Source organism: Saccopteryx bilineata, chromosome 2, assembly GCF_036850765.1.
Source record: "Saccopteryx bilineata isolate mSacBil1 chromosome 2, mSacBil1_pri_phased_curated, whole genome shotgun sequence".
NCBI lineage: Eukaryota > Metazoa > Chordata > Mammalia > Chiroptera > Emballonuridae > Saccopteryx > Saccopteryx bilineata.
The window spans coordinates 220,796,133-220,813,534 of NC_089491.1; the positions used below are offsets into that span (position 1 = coordinate 220,796,133).

General features: G+C 49.7%; 1 protein-coding gene and 1 non-coding gene across 5 annotated transcripts in view; one reads left to right on the forward strand and one right to left on the reverse strand.

Moving 5' to 3' along the window:
- Nucleotides 1–482: 482 nt before the first annotated feature.
- Nucleotides 483–17,402, reverse strand: part of RRP1 (ribosomal RNA processing 1) — a 28,296-nt gene continuing 11,376 nt past the window's right edge. For all 4 annotated transcript variants that reach the window (XM_066259246.1, XM_066259245.1, XM_066259244.1 and 1 more), the window contains exons 6-13: nucleotides 12,818–12,947; nucleotides 12,641–12,705; nucleotides 12,238–12,413; nucleotides 4,324–4,403; nucleotides 3,539–3,636; nucleotides 3,280–3,299; nucleotides 2,258–2,371; nucleotides 483–1,017 (exon numbers count right to left, since the gene is read on the reverse strand). In XM_066259246.1, coding sequence (XP_066115343.1) covers nucleotides 785–1,017; nucleotides 2,258–2,371; nucleotides 3,280–3,299; nucleotides 3,539–3,636; nucleotides 4,324–4,403; nucleotides 12,238–12,413; nucleotides 12,641–12,705; nucleotides 12,818–12,947 — 916 coding nt within the window. In that variant the 3' untranslated portion in view covers nucleotides 483–784. The remainder of the gene's footprint in view (nucleotides 1,018–2,257; nucleotides 2,372–3,279; nucleotides 3,300–3,538; nucleotides 3,637–4,323; nucleotides 4,404–12,237; nucleotides 12,414–12,640; nucleotides 12,706–12,817; nucleotides 12,948–17,402) is intronic.
- TRNAA-CGC (transfer RNA alanine (anticodon CGC)) lies at nucleotides 8,530–8,605 on the forward strand. The gene has a single exon. It is a non-coding gene; the product is annotated as a tRNA-Ala (tRNA).

Consider the following 17,402-nt stretch of genomic DNA (forward strand, 5'->3'; position numbering starts at 1 on the left):
GCCAGGGGCTCCTCAGATCACACTCCAATCTGGTGGGTACCCCCCATGGCACTCTGGTCCAGCAACCGTGCAGCTGCTTGAAGCCTCCGGGATGAACACAGGGCTGAAACCACATGTGAAGGTATGAGAAAGATGTGGGGAAGGGACAGCGTCTGCCCACTGGACGTCAGACCCAGTTCTGCCTCCACATCACAGAAGATGAGGGTGGGCAGAGGAGTTGCCCTTCCTGCCATGGGCACATCAACCCCAAGCACCAGGGTCCACTGTCAACTCCAAGCACAAGTTTAAGTGTGCAGAATAACAGCCTATCCAGGAACCCACGGCCAAAACTTGGCGTCCTCTTCCAGATTTTGAGACATAAATAAACAGATTTTTCCCCCATAAAAATAGGCAGACAATATAAACACTATTTGGAAACTGGTACGTGTCAATTCACCCCACTAGCAACCCAGCGTAAATGCACAGGGGCAGGACTCCATCTCTAACAATCACATAGCATTTTATTTAGGGCTACCTCACCTGTAGCCGGTCCCAGCCTGGTCGGGGAGAGTTGTTTGTGTGGAGCTCCAACTCCCAGGGTCCCCATCTGGCCGAGGTCAGCACAGCAGCAGAGCTCTCTGGGGCATGACACTGAGTGACAGCCAACCTCATCTGGTGCTGACCTTCTGACCGTGTCTGGAGTCTCAGGAACATTGCCCACCTGTCCTGCATGCTCATCCAACATGGCACAGACCGGAGGAGCCACGGAGACAACTGTGTCCTGCCCCGGCTGGGCCTGGTGGCATCATTTCTTGTTCTCCCGCGTCCACTTCCTTTTCATGCCTGGCTCCTGGCAGCCAGGCACCTTCGCTCTGGCCCCTGTCCTAGGCCGCTGCCTCCTCCTATGCACCCCTCTCCTGCCACGGCCCCTGAGTTGTTCCTGGGGCACAGCAGGGTCAGCCTCCGTGCCCCGCCGCTGCCTCGTCCTCTTCAATCTGGAACTCAGGTCTGCACTCGGGTCCTCCTGTTCACCTCTCCCTAAAACAGCAAGGCCACGTGAATCAGGGGGCAAAGGCCCGGGCTACTTCACATCACTACTGACTGACAGTGCCAGCCCCGGGCAGCAGAGGACACGAGAGCACCTGGCACAGAAACACCCACGGCCTTGGCGGCAGACACCCACCAGCCAGCTAGGAGCCCCACGCCAGTGGGATATGCCGGTTCCTGACACCAGAACGCCAGCCTCAGAAAGAGCAGCGTGAGGAGAGGATCGGGCAAAGATGGGACAGAGGGCGGGAGGTGACACTGGTCAGAAGGGACAGGTTCAAAAAGCAGGGCCAGGAGCTGTGACTCAACTTGGTGCACAAGAGAGCCAGGACATGGTGTTCAGGGGCTGGCCTAGAGTAGGTGTGCAAGCTGGCCCTGTGCCTGCCACGAGGCCCAGGTATAAAACGATATGAATGAGGGTGGCCTGGGCCAGAGCAAGGGTGAATCAGGAGACCCTTCAAAGGGCTCAGCCCATTTCCACTGCAGCAGACAGCCTGTGCCCCCTGGTGGTCTGCTGTGGGCACAGGGTCAGGATGACAGGAGCATAGAGCAGCCCTTAGCAAAGGTGTCACATTCTTACCACACTTGTGTGGACAAGCTGAGGGAGGAAAGAGGGAGAGGAACGCCTCTAAGGTTGTAGAGAAAACAGTGAGAACAGACTTGGAAGGATGAGGAGTAGATGGGTCAAAATCCACCATAGGCACACAGAACAAAGATTAAAAAGGGCCTGACCAGGCAGTGGCACAGTGGATACAGTGTTGAACTGGGATGCAGAGGACCCAGGTTTGAGACCCCAAGGTCGCCAGCTTGAGCACAGGCTCATCTGGTTGGATGGAGCAAGGCTTGTCAGCTTGAGCCCAAGGTCACTGGCTCGAGCAAGGGGTCACTCAGTCTGCTGTAGCCCCATGGTCAAGGCACGTGTGAGAAATCAATCAATGAACAACTAAAGTGCCACAACAAAGATGCTTCTCATCTCTCTCCTTTCCTGTCTGTCTGTCTCTCTGACTCTGTCACGAAAGAAAATAAATAAATAAATAAATAAAAAAGATTAGGAAGCAGCAGCCCAGACCAGAACTACAGACGTGGAGGGCAGGGAAGATGGCGAACGGCCCTGGGCAGCCAGAAAAGCCCAAGGCCCAGCCTTTGCATGGCAGCCCTGCTACTGCAGGGCTGTGTTTCCCATTATAACAGGTGGGTAAGCCCTACCACCGTCAGTGGGCATTAGTCCTACCTGTCTTGTTTTGTAGCCAGGATTTGGGCAAACGCTTCTTGGCCTTCTTCTTCTGTCTCCCTTCTTGCAGTTTCCTATAGGCTTTTTCTGGGATGTCATCCTCAGGGAAGAGGCCTAAGGACCAGGGCAGTCAGGGGCTGAGGGCAGGCCTGGTTCGGTCTGTGAGTTTACTGCTCCATGTGATCCCACAGTAGCCCCTCCCCAAGCTTCGTGCAAGGAGGCCCTGTTCCAACACCCACCACAGCTCAGCCAGCACAACATGGAAGAGCCTATTCTGGGAGCATTCAGAACTCGCCATGCCTACTTCTTAAAAATGCTTATGTTGGGAAGGGGCTTGAAAGAGCTTTCTGGGGCAACGGTAATGTTCTGTATCTTGATGGGTTTTGAGTTACAAAGGTTGGTACACCAGTCAAAATTCACAAACAGAGTAGTCATGCATTTCACTGTATGTAAATTTCACCTAAAAAACACTGGACTTTAGTTCATGATGAGCATAAAGTACAGCCTCATGGAGGAAGAAAAATAGGGCTTGATGGGCAGATTAGTGATAAAATAAAGACAATAAATGAGGTGGTGGATATGCAGGCCTTAACAATAAAATCCTTTCAACTCTGAAACATTTTTGTAACAAAATATTGGGGGAAAAATGCTACCTCTCCAAGCATAAACCTTCCAAAAAATTGTCTTCAGAATAAACCATACCAGTGCCATCAGCCACGCACAGAGATGTGGAGACATCTGCTGCAGACCAGCAGCCTTAGCATGCTTGGACATTAACTAGAAATGCAGATTCTCAGGCCCCATTCTGCCCTGGATCCAGCACTGACTACTCTCATGCTCAGATCTGAGAACCAAAGCACTGAACAACCACGAGCTGCAGAGCCCCTGGTCCCTCCCTCCCAAACAGCGGCCTCTCTGCGGACTGTTCATGCTGCCAGGGTGAACACATGAGCCAATGCTCTTCCAGAGGAGGGGACAGACGCTTCCTCTGGGGCCAGGCTCAGTGCACTGCTCATGCTCACCTTCGGCGAGGTCCTGCAACCTGCAAGAACAAGACAGTCACTCACCATGGCTGTAGCTCCCAGATGATAAAGAAGGCCACCCCAGAGAAGGCAGCCCAACAGCACAGCAGCCCTCTGTGAGGTCACTCCCTACCTGAGCTCTGAAGCTGAGGACTGCCTCCCTCTCCCCCTAGTGGAGGCCACTTGAGAGGGAAGGGGCAATCCCAAGGCAGCAAGCACAGGCCAGCATAGGCCAGCCACCGTCACAGAAAACACTTACTTTCTGACCACTTTGTAGAGACGCTTCCTGTTTTGAGAAGGGGTGTTCTGGTGACTGGCCATTTCGAACAATCTGTTGGCAACAGCCTCATAGTCAAACTGTTTCACAAAGAGACATGAAGGAGGAAGTCGGTCACTGCCCAGGTGTTGCCAGATGAACCAACCAGAGAAGCACCTTAACCACAAGGACACACCCTAATGTCCTTCTGATGTCCCCTCAGCAAAGGTAACTAACTGTCTACGGCTCACTCAAGGCAGCGCTGCCCAACAGGTATGTGGGGGGTAGGGGTAGGGGCAAGCCTCTCTGTAATTTAATTTAAATCCTCTGGTAGTCACATGAAAATAAGTAAAATTAATTTTGATAAGTTTTAGTTAACTCAAGATATCTAAAATCTGACTAATTCTACAAATAATGAACATTTAAAAGTTATAAATTCTCCATATTCCCAAATCACCTGAAATCACGAGTCCTGTCAGCAGAGCTCTGACTCCTAGCAGGGACCCCAATGCCAGCCCCTGGACACGTGTCACCTCATTTGCCCTAGCTCCCCAGGAGGCGGCAGGGGCAGTCCTGGGGTGGCTGACGAACAGTGAAGCCTCTGAACCCAGTCTCCAAGCACCTGGCCCCCAACCCCATGCTCAAGGACTCATGTCCTGCAAACGAGGAGTTCCCCAAGTCTCAGCAAACGGCTGCTGTCCTCCCCTCCAGCCCCATCAGCTCCCAAAGTTGACAGTGAAGCAGTGGGCAGAGGCTGAGAGCTCGGCCCACGAGCACATGCCACTCACCTGAAGGATGGTGCCAGCGCTGTCCTCATTATCTCCAGCCTGCTCCTCACCCATGTCTGATTCATTCCCACAGAAGGAGCCTAGAATGAAAGGGCTCTAAGAACTCAAAGACAAACACCCAGTGTCACAGGCCCCAACACAACACACATACCTGGGGACCAGCCCCAGCAGTTGGGGCCCATAGCATGAGACGGTGGGGTACCCCAACAGCCTCACACTGAGGGGAGTGGGGCTTACCGCAGGCCTGAAAACCAGGAAGACCTGACCAGTCCTAAGGAGTGGAATCAAGAGGAAATTACTACTGGGCATCTTAGGCAAATGTGGTATCAGAAGTTCCAGAAGTGAGGAAGAAGGGTAGCTAGTCCAGTCATGGCGTGGGCCTGATGGATACAATGTTTCAAAACGTACAGAACTTTGATGTCACTCCCTACAGACGAGAACTTCTGGATCACAGGTGGCCATGAGCGGCAGGCGTGTGTGGCACAGAGTGAGGACAACAGAGCAGCACACAGACACAGGTGGACACAGGTGGGACCTCTAGGAGACTCCTGGGCCTGCCAGTTCTGGTGTGACTCAGGTGCCGAGAGTTAGAAAGAGGATAAGTGAAATGCAGGATGGCCAGAGCAAATGGTGTGGGGGGGAGGGGGCGCGGAGGGAAGGGCCTAACAAGAAAGTCAAGGAGCAGGCCAGCAAGGGCATCAAGAATTGGAGGGCGGCCCTGGCCAGTTGGCTCAGTGGTAGAGCATCGGCCTGGTGTGCAGGAGTCCCGGATTCGATTCCCAGCCAGGGCACACAGGAGAAGCGCCCATCTGTTTCTCCACCCCTCCCCCTCTCCTTCCTCTCTGTCTCTCTTCCCCTCCTGCAGCTGAGGCTCCATTGGAGCAAAGATGGCCCGGGAGCTGAGGATGGCTCCATGGCCTCTGCCTCAGGCGCTAGAATGGCTCTGATTGTGGCAGAGTGATGCCCCAGATGGGCGGAGCATCTCCCCCTGGTGGGTGTGCTGGGTGGATCCTGGTGGGGCACATGTGGGAGTCTGTCTGACAGCCTCCCCGTTTTCAACTTCAGAAAAATACAAAAAAAAAAAAAAAAAAAAAGAATTAAGAGGAGGAAGAAGTAAACCCTGACTTTACAGTCAAATGACGCTGGGAAAGCCAGACATCAATGCAGAAGACTGAGGAGGGATCCTTCCCTAACACCACACATAGTATTAATTCAAGCTGGACCAGCAACCTAGATAGAACCAGGGGTCCCCAAACTTTTTACACAGGGGGCCAGTTCACTGTCCCTCAGACCGTTGGAGGGCCGGACTATAAAAAAAACTATGAACAAATCCCTACGCATACTGCACATACCTTATTTTAAAGTAAAAAAAAAAAAAACAGGAACAAATACAATATTTAAAATAAAGAACAAGTAAATTTAAATCAACAAACCAACCAGTATTTCAATGGGAACTATGCTCCTCTCACTGACCACCAATGAAAGAGGTGCCCCTTCCTGAAGTGCGGCGGGGGCCCGATAAATGGCCTGAGGGGGCCGCATGTGGCCCGCGGGCTGTAGTTTGGGGACCCCTGTATAAACCTAAACCAATAAAACTCAGGAAAAAGCAGGACAATGGCTTCACAATGGATGTGGCAATAATTTCTTGGATATGATAAGAAAGGCACAGGTAACAAGAAAAAAACCAGATTAAATGAAAATTTTAACATGTTGTGCATCAAAATAGACTACCAACAGGTAAAAATGTAATTCAGAATGGGAGACTCTATCTGCAAACCATACATCTGAAATGGGGACTTCTAAAATTCAAAGATAAAACAATCCAGTTGAAAAATGGACAAAGGGCCCTGGCCAGATAGCTCAGTTGGTCAGATCACCTCAAACCACACAAAGTTGCCTGTTCGATCCCTGGTCAGGGCATATACAGGAAAAGCTTGATGTTCCTGTCTCTTTCTCTCCTTTCCTTCCTCTCTCACTAAAATCAATCAATCAACAAATAAAAATAAATGAACAAAAGACTTGAATTGATCTTTTTCCAAAGATGACAAATGACCAACAAGCACACAAAAAGATGTCCAATGTCACTAATCATGAGCGAAATGCTACTCAAACCACAACCAGATCCCATCTCACACCATAAGGAAGGCTGTCAAAAAACCAAAATGGCCTGACCAGGCAGTGGCTCAGTGGATAGAGCGTTGGACTGAGATGTGGAAGGACCCAGGTTCAAGACCCCGAGGTCGTCAGCTTGAGCGTGGGCTCATCTGGTTTGAGCAAGGCTCGCCAGCTTGCGCCCAAGGTCGCTGGCTTGAGCAAGCGGTTACTCGGTCTGCTGAAGGCCTGTGGTCAAGGCACATATGAGAAAGCAATCAATGAACAACTAAGGTGTCGCAACGTGCAACAAAAAACTAATGATTGATGCTTCTCATTTCTCCGTTCCTGTCTGTCTGTCTCTATCTATCCCTCTCTCTGACTCTCTCTCTGTCTCTGTAGGAAAAAAAAAAATGATGTGTTGGCAAAGACACAGAAACCTGCACCCTGTGCACTGTGGGTGGGAGTATAAAGTGGTGCAGCAGCTGTGAAAAATGTACAGTGGTTCCTCAAAAAACTACCATATGATCCAGTAATCCCACCTCTGGGTATCCACTCAAAATAAATGAGAGCAGGGTCTTGAAGAAATACACTGGAGGTAGTCCTGGCCAGTTGGCTCAGTGGAAGAGTGTTGGCCTGGTGTGTGGATGTCCCTGGTTTGATTCCAGGTCAGAGCACAGAGGAGAAGCCGCCATCTGCTTCTCCACACCCCCCACTTCCCCTCCTGTAGCCATGGCTTGAATGGTTTAAGCAAAGTTGGCCCCAGACGCTGAGATGGCTCCAAGACCTCACCTCAGGCACTAAAATAGCTTGGTTGCCAAGTAATTAAGCAGTAGTTCAGACAGGCAGAGCATCACCCCCTAGCGCAGGGGTCAGGAACATTTTTGGCTGAGAGAGCCATACAATGACCTTTGTACATTAGGCATTATCCAATAAAAATTTGTTGTTGTCCCAGAGGACAGCTGTGATTGGCTCTAGCCACCCTCAACCACGAACATGAGCAGTAGGAAATGAATGGATTGTAATACATGAGAATGTTTTATATATCTCACGTTATTATTTTTTTATTAAAGATTTGTCTGCGAGCCAGATGCAGCCATCAAAAGAGCCACATCTCGCTCATGAGCCATAGGTTCCCGACCCCTGCCCTAGTGGGCTTGCCAGGTGGATCTCGGTTGGGGTACATGTGGGAGTCTATTTCTGCTTCCCTACCTCTCACTTAATAACAATAATAATAATAATTAATAATAATAAAAGAAATACACCGGAGGCCCCACCCAAATCTAATCTCAGTGAATAAATTAAGAGAAACATGAATGGATAACAACAGAAAACAGTACTGAAACCAATTTTGCACAGGAAGCTTGGGAGTTGTTATTACCATAGTCCGCCTGATGCTGGGACAAAACTGCACAAACATGAGTCTGGTGCTTTTGCAAGTGTGAGAGCTGTGAGTGAACTCCATCCTCCTCCATCAAGAGAAGGGATTGAAATTAATGACATCCTGCAGAAAAACCAGGACTTGTCGACAAATCTTGTTATGAATATGGCTAGCTAATCAAAATGAAATTAGTAACATATAATACATAAAAGCTACTGAAGAGTGAAAATGTAACCCCTCTAAATATAGTAGAATGAAACAACTAAATCTAGCATGGCTGTCTTAATGATGAATAGAAGATTTAAAATAGCAACTTTTTTTTTTTTTTTTACAGAGACGGAGAGAGAATCAGAGAGAGGGATAGACAGGGACAGACAGACAGGAACGGAGACATGAGAAGCATTAATCATTAGTTTTTCATTGCATATTCGACACATTAGTTGTTCATTGATTGCTTTCTCATATGTGCCTTGACCGTGGGCCTTCAGCAGACTGAGTAACCCCTTGCTCGAGCCAGTGACCTTGGGTCCAAGCTGGCGAGCCTTGCTCAAACCAGATGAGCCCGCACTCAAGCTGGCGACCTCAGGGTCTTGAACCTGGGTCCTCCGCATCCCAGTCCGACGCTCTATCCACTGCACCACCCACTGCACCACCGCCTGGTCAGGCTAAAATAGCAACTTTTAATAACACCAATGGGAAAAGAAACAAAATTGCTACTAAAAAAATACCCCTTGGCCCTGGCCGGTTGGCTCAGCGGTAGAGCGTCGGCCTCGCATACGGGGAACCTGGGTTCGATTCCCGGCCAGGGCACATAGGAGAAGCGCCCATTTGCTTCTCCACCCTCCCCCTCCTTCCTCTCTCTCTCTTCCCCTCCCGCAGCGAGGCTCCATTGGAGCAAAGATGGCCTGGGCGCTGGGGATGGCTCCTTGGCCTCTGCCCCAGGCGCTAGAGTGGCTCTGGTCGCGGCAGAGCGACGCCCCGGAGGGGCAGAGCATCGCCCCCAGATGGGCAGAGCATCGCCCCCTGGTGGGCATGCCAGGTGAATCCCGGTCGGGCGCATGCGGGAGTCTGTCTGACTGTCTCTCCCCGTTTCCAGCTTCAGAAAAATACAAAAAAAAAAAAAAAAATACCCCTTAACTTTCTAATGATTGCAGACAAAAACAATGTGCATCTTTCTCACAACATCCTATGATTTCTAGGCGAGGCTACAGTTATAATATTCAAAATTCCTGAAATTATCTGTGGTCATATCTAGTTATAAAAATTTACTAATTCAAGGATAACATTGTTATCTTTTCTTTAAATTGTATTGGTTTAAGGCCCTGGCTGGTTGGCTCAGTGGCGTCAGCCTGGCATACAGAAATCCCGGGTTCGATTTCCGGTCAGGGCACACAGGAGAAGCGCCCATCTGCTTCTCCACCCCTCCCCCTCTCCTTCCTCTCTGTCTTTCTCTTCCCCTCCCGCAGCCAAGGCTCCATTGGAACAAAGTTTGCCCGGGCACTGAGGATGGCTCTGTGGCCTCTGCCTCAGGCGCTAGAATGGCTCTGATTGCAACAGAGCAACGCCGCAGAGATGGGCAGAGCATCGCCCCCTGGTGGGCATGCCAGGTGGATCCCGGTCGGGCGCATGCGGGAGTCTGTCTGACTGCCTCCCTGTTTCCAACTTCAGAAAAATACAAAAATAAATAAATAAAAATAAAAAATAAAATTGTATTGGTTTATTTTTTTTTAGAGAGATGAAGGCAGAGGAAGAAACACCAGTTTGTTGTCCCACTTATTTATGCATTCATTGGTTGATTCATTTTTTTTTTTTTTTTTGGTATTTTTCTGAAGTGAGAAGTGGGGAGGCAGAGAGACAGACTCCCGCATTCGCCCAACTGGGATCCATCCGGCACGCTCACCAGGGGGCGATGCTCTGCCCATGTAGGCCATTGCACCATGGCAACAGGAACCATCTAGCACAGGGGTCCCCAAACTTTTTACACAGGGGCCAGTTCACTGTCCCTTAGACCATTGGAGGGCCGGACTATAAAAAAAACTATGAACAAATCCCTATGCACACTGCACATATCTTATTTTAAAGTAAAAAAAACAAAATGGGAACAAATACAATATTTAAAATAAAGAACAAGTAAATTTAAATCAACAAACCAACCAGTATTTCAATGGGAACTATGCTCCTCTCACTGACCACCAATGAAAGAGGTGCCCCTTCCAGAAGTGCGGCAGGGGCCGGATAAATGGCCTCAGGGGGCCGCATGTGGCCCGCAGGCCGTAGTTTGGGGACCCCTGATCTAGCACCTGAGGCAAAGGCCATAAAGCCATCCTCAGTGCCCGGGCCAACTTTTGCTCCAATGGAGCCTTGGCTGTGGGAGGGGAAGAGAGAGAAGACAGAGAGAAAGGAGAGGGGGAAGGGTGGAGAAGCAGACAGACGCTTCTTCTGTGTGCCCTGGCTGGGAATTGAACATGGGATTTCCACACGCTGGGCTGATGCTCTACCACTGAGCAAACCAGCCAAGGCCTGGTTGATTCTTAAATGTGTCCTGACCAGGGATAGAATTCACAACCCCGGCATGTCAGGATGAGGCTCTAACCAACTGAGATACCTGGCCAAGGCAGTATTGTTACCTTAAGCCTCATATAATATTATAACTTGCTTATATTGGTTTCTGTACTTGTGTCAAAATACTCAATTGATCTTTTTCATTAGAAATAATTAGCAGTTGTTATAGTGTCAAATGGTGAACAAATACTATCTTAATTTTGCAATATACTGAGTTTGATGGTGGTATTTTTATACAATGAAGCAATAGGCTTGCAAGGAAGCAAAGTTTAATAATAAAATATTTAACTTCTTCATTAAAGAAAAAAAAAGAGCTACACTGTATACCCATGTTCATAGTATCGTTATTCACAACAGATAAAACATGGCAAGAATCCAAGTGTTAATCAATGGATGAATGGATAAGCAACATGTGGTCCATGTGCACAATAGGACATTATTCAGCCTTAGAAAGAAACAAAAATCCTGACACAGGCTATGACTTTAATGAACCTTGAGGACATTAGGCTGAGTAGAGTAAGTCACAAAAGACAAATACTATATGATCCACTAATATGAGGCTCCTAAAGCAATAAAATTTATAAAGGCAGAGTTGAATAGTGGTTGCCAAGGGCAGAGGAAGCGGACATGGGGTGGGCAGTTAGTGTTTAATGGGGAAAGAGTTTCAGTTTGGCAAGATGGAAAATTCTTAGATGAATGGTGATGACAGCCGCACACCAAGTGAATAGGCTTAACATCACTGGACTGTAACTTAAAAATTATTAATCATAAATTGTTTTGTGTATTTACTAAAAAAACAAAACAAAAAAGCTGGAGGTAGTTAAGAGTCCTAAAGCTGGTGAACAATGACCCACCCACCACAGCCATTGGGCCCGATACACCGTGCACAGTGGGATCGGCCAGGGAAGAGCAGCTGAGGTCCCATAATGCCCACATCAGCATCAAGTCTAAAAACAGGCCACACTAGATAACCACAGTCCAGCAGTAGGACATTCACTTGAGGTATGTTCCCTTCATTCATTCATCCATTCATTCACTCACCTAGAAATTCATTCATTTATTCACTCATCCAGACTCCTGGTCTCTGTACCAGCCAATGCTCTTGGCATGTGCAGATGCAGCTGTGATCATCAGAGCACCCTGTCCTACTGGAGCCAACACTCAGTGGGGAAGACAGGCCAGGGAGAATGAACAAGTGATTCATGTAACTATGAGTGATTCATGCCAGGAAGTGAGACAGCAAGTAAGGCAGAGTGGTGGCTGAGGCTTCGCTTTAAGCAGGGTGGTCAGGGTAGGGCTCCTAGAGTGACACAGGGCAGATACCAGTGGACAGAGCAAAGCTAGGGGAGTCAGGGTGGCAGCCATGGAGCAAGAGTTAGGAGAGTGAGTGATATGTGTGCTAGTTCTAATACAGCGGTTCTCAACCTGTGGGTCGTGACCTCGGCGGGGGTCGAACGACCAAAACACAGGGGTCGCCTAAAGCCATCGGAAAATACATATTTATTATACATTTTTAAATAAAATATGTATTTCGGAAAATACATATTTATTATACAATACATTTTTAAATAAAATATGTATTTCGGAAAATACATATTTATTATACAATACATTTTTAAATAAAATATGTATTTCGGATGGCTTTAGGCGACCCCTGTGTTTTGGTCGTTCGACCCCCGCCGGGGTCGTGACCCACAGGTTGAGAACCGCTGTTCTAATACAAGCTGCCGGTCAAGAATAGACTTTGGGGCAAGGGCAGAAAAAAGGAGATCAGACAGGAGGTGAGTGCAGGGATCCTAGCAAACACACTGCTGGCTCGGACAAGGGCAGGTGGTGCAGAGGCAGTGAGCATGTCATACTGAATGCACTATAATCATCACCTTTAAATGGCTTCTTAAACAGCCTCTTGGATGGCACATTCTGTTCTTGCTTGTCATCCTCTGACATCTCCTCTTCCTCCTCCTGCATTTCATTCATTAGGTCTTCGATGGCAAACGGGGCCTGTTCCACAATTGTTTCAAAGATGCCTCGAGTGATGTTATGTAAAACTAGGGAGCTGATGGGGCAGCAGGTACAAAGGTCATTAGGCAGCACTATCAAGAGGAATGCTGACTCCTGTGAAAATATCTCCACACCCACTGCCCAATGGCCCCTCTCGTGATTTTGTCATGTGGACACAACTCCTCTCCTCTTCCCAAAAGGAAACAGTGACTTCCCAAAGACAGTCCCCTGAAGAACTCAGTGCAAAAGAAGAGGCTAGATGGAGGGAGTCCCTGCACTTACTCCTTAGTCTGGGCAGCGATTCTGCAGAAGGGATCGATGAACTTGAGGTTCTGGTCTGCTGTCAGCTACAGGAGAAGGTAGGCAGGAGCTGCCTCAGTCCCTCATTCACAAACACCCAGGATGGGGCTCAGCCTCCAACCCCACCCAGCCCACTGCCCACACCCCTGCCCCCTTCACCTCATTGGCGCCCACTTTGGCCAGCTCCTCCAAAAAAATCTCAACAAAGTGACTCTTTACCCCACTGGGGGCCTGGCTGTCAGGGTGCAGGATCTCAGTTGTCAGCAGCTTCAACAGTTGCTCCATCTGTCTGAATCAGAAATAGCCAAATATAGCAGCAGCCACAACAGGCACCAGGCAGGGCACTGGTGTCTCTACCTGTATGGGAGCAGACACCCCATCCTCCAACATGCCAACTTTCAACTGCAAGGGCCTGTCCCAGTACGAAGGACATCTGCAGTTACTGACGTACGGAACCTTGCTAGTATCAGAACATACAGCATGACTGAAGCTCAGCTACAAATGCAAGATGTGTGAGCATTCGCAGGCCTTCTTCTGTCCCCAAGACAAGTGCAGGGGAGAGGCCTGGTGCAACAGGAGGCTACCACCACCGGGTCTTGCATCCCTCCCCACTGTCCTCCCTGGGAACTACTCAGGAGGGCACACCAGGACACAGCAAACTCCAAGAAAGGACATGGAGACCACAGAAGGGGGATGAGCTTGCTCCCTGGGTTCTGCTGTACCAGGTACATGGCCCGTGAAGATCATAACAAACCTTTTCCTGGCATGTTGGTTTCAGTGACCAGGGGCCTGGGCTCCCAGGACAGAGTGCCAGAAACCAATCTTCAATGGACTAGGTGCATCTGACTTCCTGCTTACCTGATAACACATGCAACCATAAACCTGAGCTGGGCCCTGGCCGGTTGGCTCAGTGGTAGAGCGTCGGCCTGGCGTGCGGGGGGCCCGGGTTCGATTCCCGGCCAGGGCACATAGGAGAAGCGCCCATTTGCTTCTCCACCCCCCCCCCTCTGTCTCTCTCTTCCCCTCCCGCAGCCGAGGCTCCATTGGAGCAAAGATTGCCAGGCGCTGGAGATGGCTCCTTGGCCTCTGCCCCAGGCGCTAGAGTGGCTCTGGTCGCGGCAGAGCGACGCCCCGGAGGGGCAGAGCATCGCCCCCTGGTGGGCAGAGCATCGCCCCTGGTGGGCGTGCCGGGTGGATCCCGGTCGGGTGCATGCAGGAGTCTGTCTGACTGTCTCTCCCCGTTTCCAGCTTCAGAAAAAACAAAACAAAACAAAAACCCTGAGCTGGAAAATGGGCATTCTTTAAGGAGCTGCCTGGATGATGTGAGTGAAGAGCAACGGTGGGGATTCACTGGGTAGGGAAGGAAAGGTGACACTCGGGGAAGAGGAGCCGGGGCCAGAGCAGGAGCAAGAGCACTCCTCTTGCGGTTGCTGCTGACGTTAACAAACACCAGCCCAAACCAAACTAGCCACAGCTGCTGCGTCAGAAAAGGTAGTCGAGAGCACACCAGCAGCACTGGTCACCCCAGTGCAACAGGACAATGGGCCAAACACTTCAAAATGACCCCTGCACTGAACTACTAGTAACACTGAGGATGAAACTCCCTCCATAATAACAAACCAATAAATAGTTAACTGAAATACAGTCATCCCTTTAACACTTAGCTCCACTTTAGTCACCAGCTATGTACTGACTAACCCAGAGTCCAAGGTCCTGAAACGAGTGAGACCCTTGGCCTCGTGGGGGCTTAGGAATGAAAACCACTCAAACCAGAGACACTCCTGCCCCAACATAAAGTCACCCACAGGAATTCTAAACTTAGAAAAATCTAGGTAATTATAGCTCAACTCCACTTGATCTCTTTTATTAGGGGTGGTAGGGGAAGGAGAATGAGCCAGGAACAAGATTTTACTAACTTTGCTTTCCAAAGATATAAGTCCTACCATACCTTTGACTAAGCCACTGTTTTTCTTTCTTTTTTTTTTTTTTTCATTTTTCTGAAGCTGGAAACAGGGAGAGACAGTCAGACAGACTCCCGCATGCGCCCGACCGGGATCCACCCGGCACGCCCACCAGGGGCGATGCTCTGCCCACCAGGGGGCGATGCTCTGCCCATCCTGGGCGTCGCCATATTGCGACCAGAGCCACTCTAGCGCCTGAGGCAGAGGCCACAGAGCCATCCCCAGCGCCTGGGCCATCTTTGCTCCAATGGAGCCTCGGCTGCGGGAGGGGAAGAGAGAGACAGAGAGGAAAGCGCGGCGGAGGGGTGGAGAAGCAAATGGGCGCTTCTCCTATGTGCCCTGGCCGGGAATCGAACCCGGGTCCTCCGCACGCTAGGCCGACGCTCTACCGCTGAGCCAACCGGCCAGGGCTGCCACTGTTTTTCAACTGCCAGTTTGTGGACCAGTGCTAGTCCAGAAATTTTGGGCCAGTCCACAAAAGAGTTTTAACCATCCTGATGTTGTATGAAGTTTATAGACCCAATCATCCTAGTCGAATTCGCTTATGCTCAGCATGATTTCTGCCTTAGTGCACCCTGAAATAATTCTATTCACCTGTACCCAAACATAGAAAGGCTGAAAACCACTGCTGTAAGCTAAAGTTTATGATTCAGCAGCTTTTCTAATATCTGGGGACTAATTTTAGTATCCAGGTACTTTTTTGTTGTTGTTGCAAATTTTTTTAAATTTATTCATTTTAGAGAGAGAGAGAGAGAGAAACAGGAGAGGAGCAGGAAGCATCAACTCCCATATGTGCCTTGACCAGGAAAGTGCAAGAGTTTCGAACCCGCAACCTCAGTGTTCCACGTTGACGCTTTATCCACTGTGCCACCACAGGTCAGGCTGCATCCAGGTACTTGAAATAGAGTCCTTTAATGTACATTTTGTAATTATAAATCAATCAAATCAAAATACATTGTCTCTAAGCCCTTCAACCCTTGCTTCCTCTCCCAAAACCAACCATTCAGTAGAACACAGGTATGTGATATTTCTGTTGCAGTCAACAAAATAGCAGTCTGCAAATGTCTTGTTTCATATGATACCACTTCCATACCGCATGCAACATCTTAAATATTATCTGTTGGAGTTCAAATTAATGTCTAATGTTTCATAAATTTTCTGAGTTACTATTTCTTTAACGATTTTATTGATTTTAGAGAGATGTGGGAGGAGATGGGGAGAGAGAAAGAGAGAGAGAAAGAGAAGGGGAGAGGGAGAGGGAGAGAGAGAGGGGGAGAGGAAGAGAAGAGAAAGAAGAGAAAAAGGGAGAGAGGGAGAGAGGGAGAGGGAGAGAGAGAGGGGGAGGGCGAGGGGGAGGGAGAGGTAAAGGGAGAGAGAGGGGGAGGGAGAGAGAGAGGGGGAGGGGGAGGGAGAGAGAGAGGGGGAGAGGGGGAGAGGGAGAGGGAGAGAGGGAGAGGGGGAGGGGGAGAGGGGGAGGAGAGAGGGGGAGGGGAAGAGGGGGGGAGGGGAGGGGAAGAGGGGGGAGGGGAGGGGAAGAGGGGGGAGGGGAGGGGGAGGAGGAGGGGAGAGGGGGAGGGGGAGGGGGAGGGAGAGGGGAAGAAAGGGGGGAGAGAGAGGGGAAGAGGAAGAGAGAGAGGGGGAGAGAAGAGAGAGGGAGAGAGGGAGGAAGGGCGCACAGTTGCTTCTTGTATGTGACTTGACCAGATAAGCCTGGGGTTTTAAATTGGTGACCTCAGCATTCTAGATTGACCCTTTTATGCACTGTCCCACCACAGGTCAGGCTAAATTTTCTGATTTTTTTATACTGAACATGTATCACTCTCAAAATCAGAAAATTATAAAGAAACCAAATTTTAAATTAATTAAAAAAAATTTTAAATGTAAATATTCAGAAACGACTTTGTGTGATCAAACTCAGTTTTTCCCCTCCCCAAAGGTTTAGAAACCTGCTCACTTGGATGCAGGGCTTCAAAAGAGCCCTTCTTAGTCCCTTGCTTGGTCTCAGAGCTCTCTAGGGCAGCGGTTTTCAACCTGTGGGTCACGACCCCGGTGGGGGTCGAACGACCAAACCACAGGGGTCGCCTAAAGCCATCGGAAAATACATATTTATTATACAATACAGGTTGAGAACCGCTGCTCTAGGGGGAAGTGGGGGAGGAGTTAAGATCCAGCAGAGCACTGCCCCTGCCCCACTGCAACAGAGCTGCTCTGCTTGTACCAGGAGAAATGCAGGCCCTTGTAGATTACGGGGACACAGATTACCCCACCACAAGCACCACTGTCAAAAGTAAGAAGTCTGGCCTTACCTGTGGTGGTGGATAAAGCGTCAACCTGGAATGCTGAGGTCACTGGTTCAAAACCCTGGCCTGCCCAGTCAAGGCACATATAAGAAGCAACCACAATAAGTTGATGCTTCCTGCTCCCCCTATCCTTTCTTTCTCTCTCTCCTCTCTCTAAAATCAGTAAAGGCCCTGGCAGGTTGGCTCAGAGGTAGAGTGTCGGCCCGGCTGGGTTCGATTGCCAGCCAGGGCACACAGGAGAAGCGCCCATCTGCTTTGCCACCCTTCCCCCTCTCCTTTATCTCTTTCTTCTCCTCCGGCAGCCAAGGCTTCACTGGAGCAAAATTGGCCCGGGCGCTGAGGATGGCAGATGGCTCCATGGCCTCCGCCTCAGGTGCTAGAATGGCTCCAGTTGCAACAGAACAAAGCCCCTGGTGGGCATGCTGGGTGGATCCTGGTCGGGCCCTGTGGGAGTCTGTCTCTCTACCTCCCCGCTTCTCACTT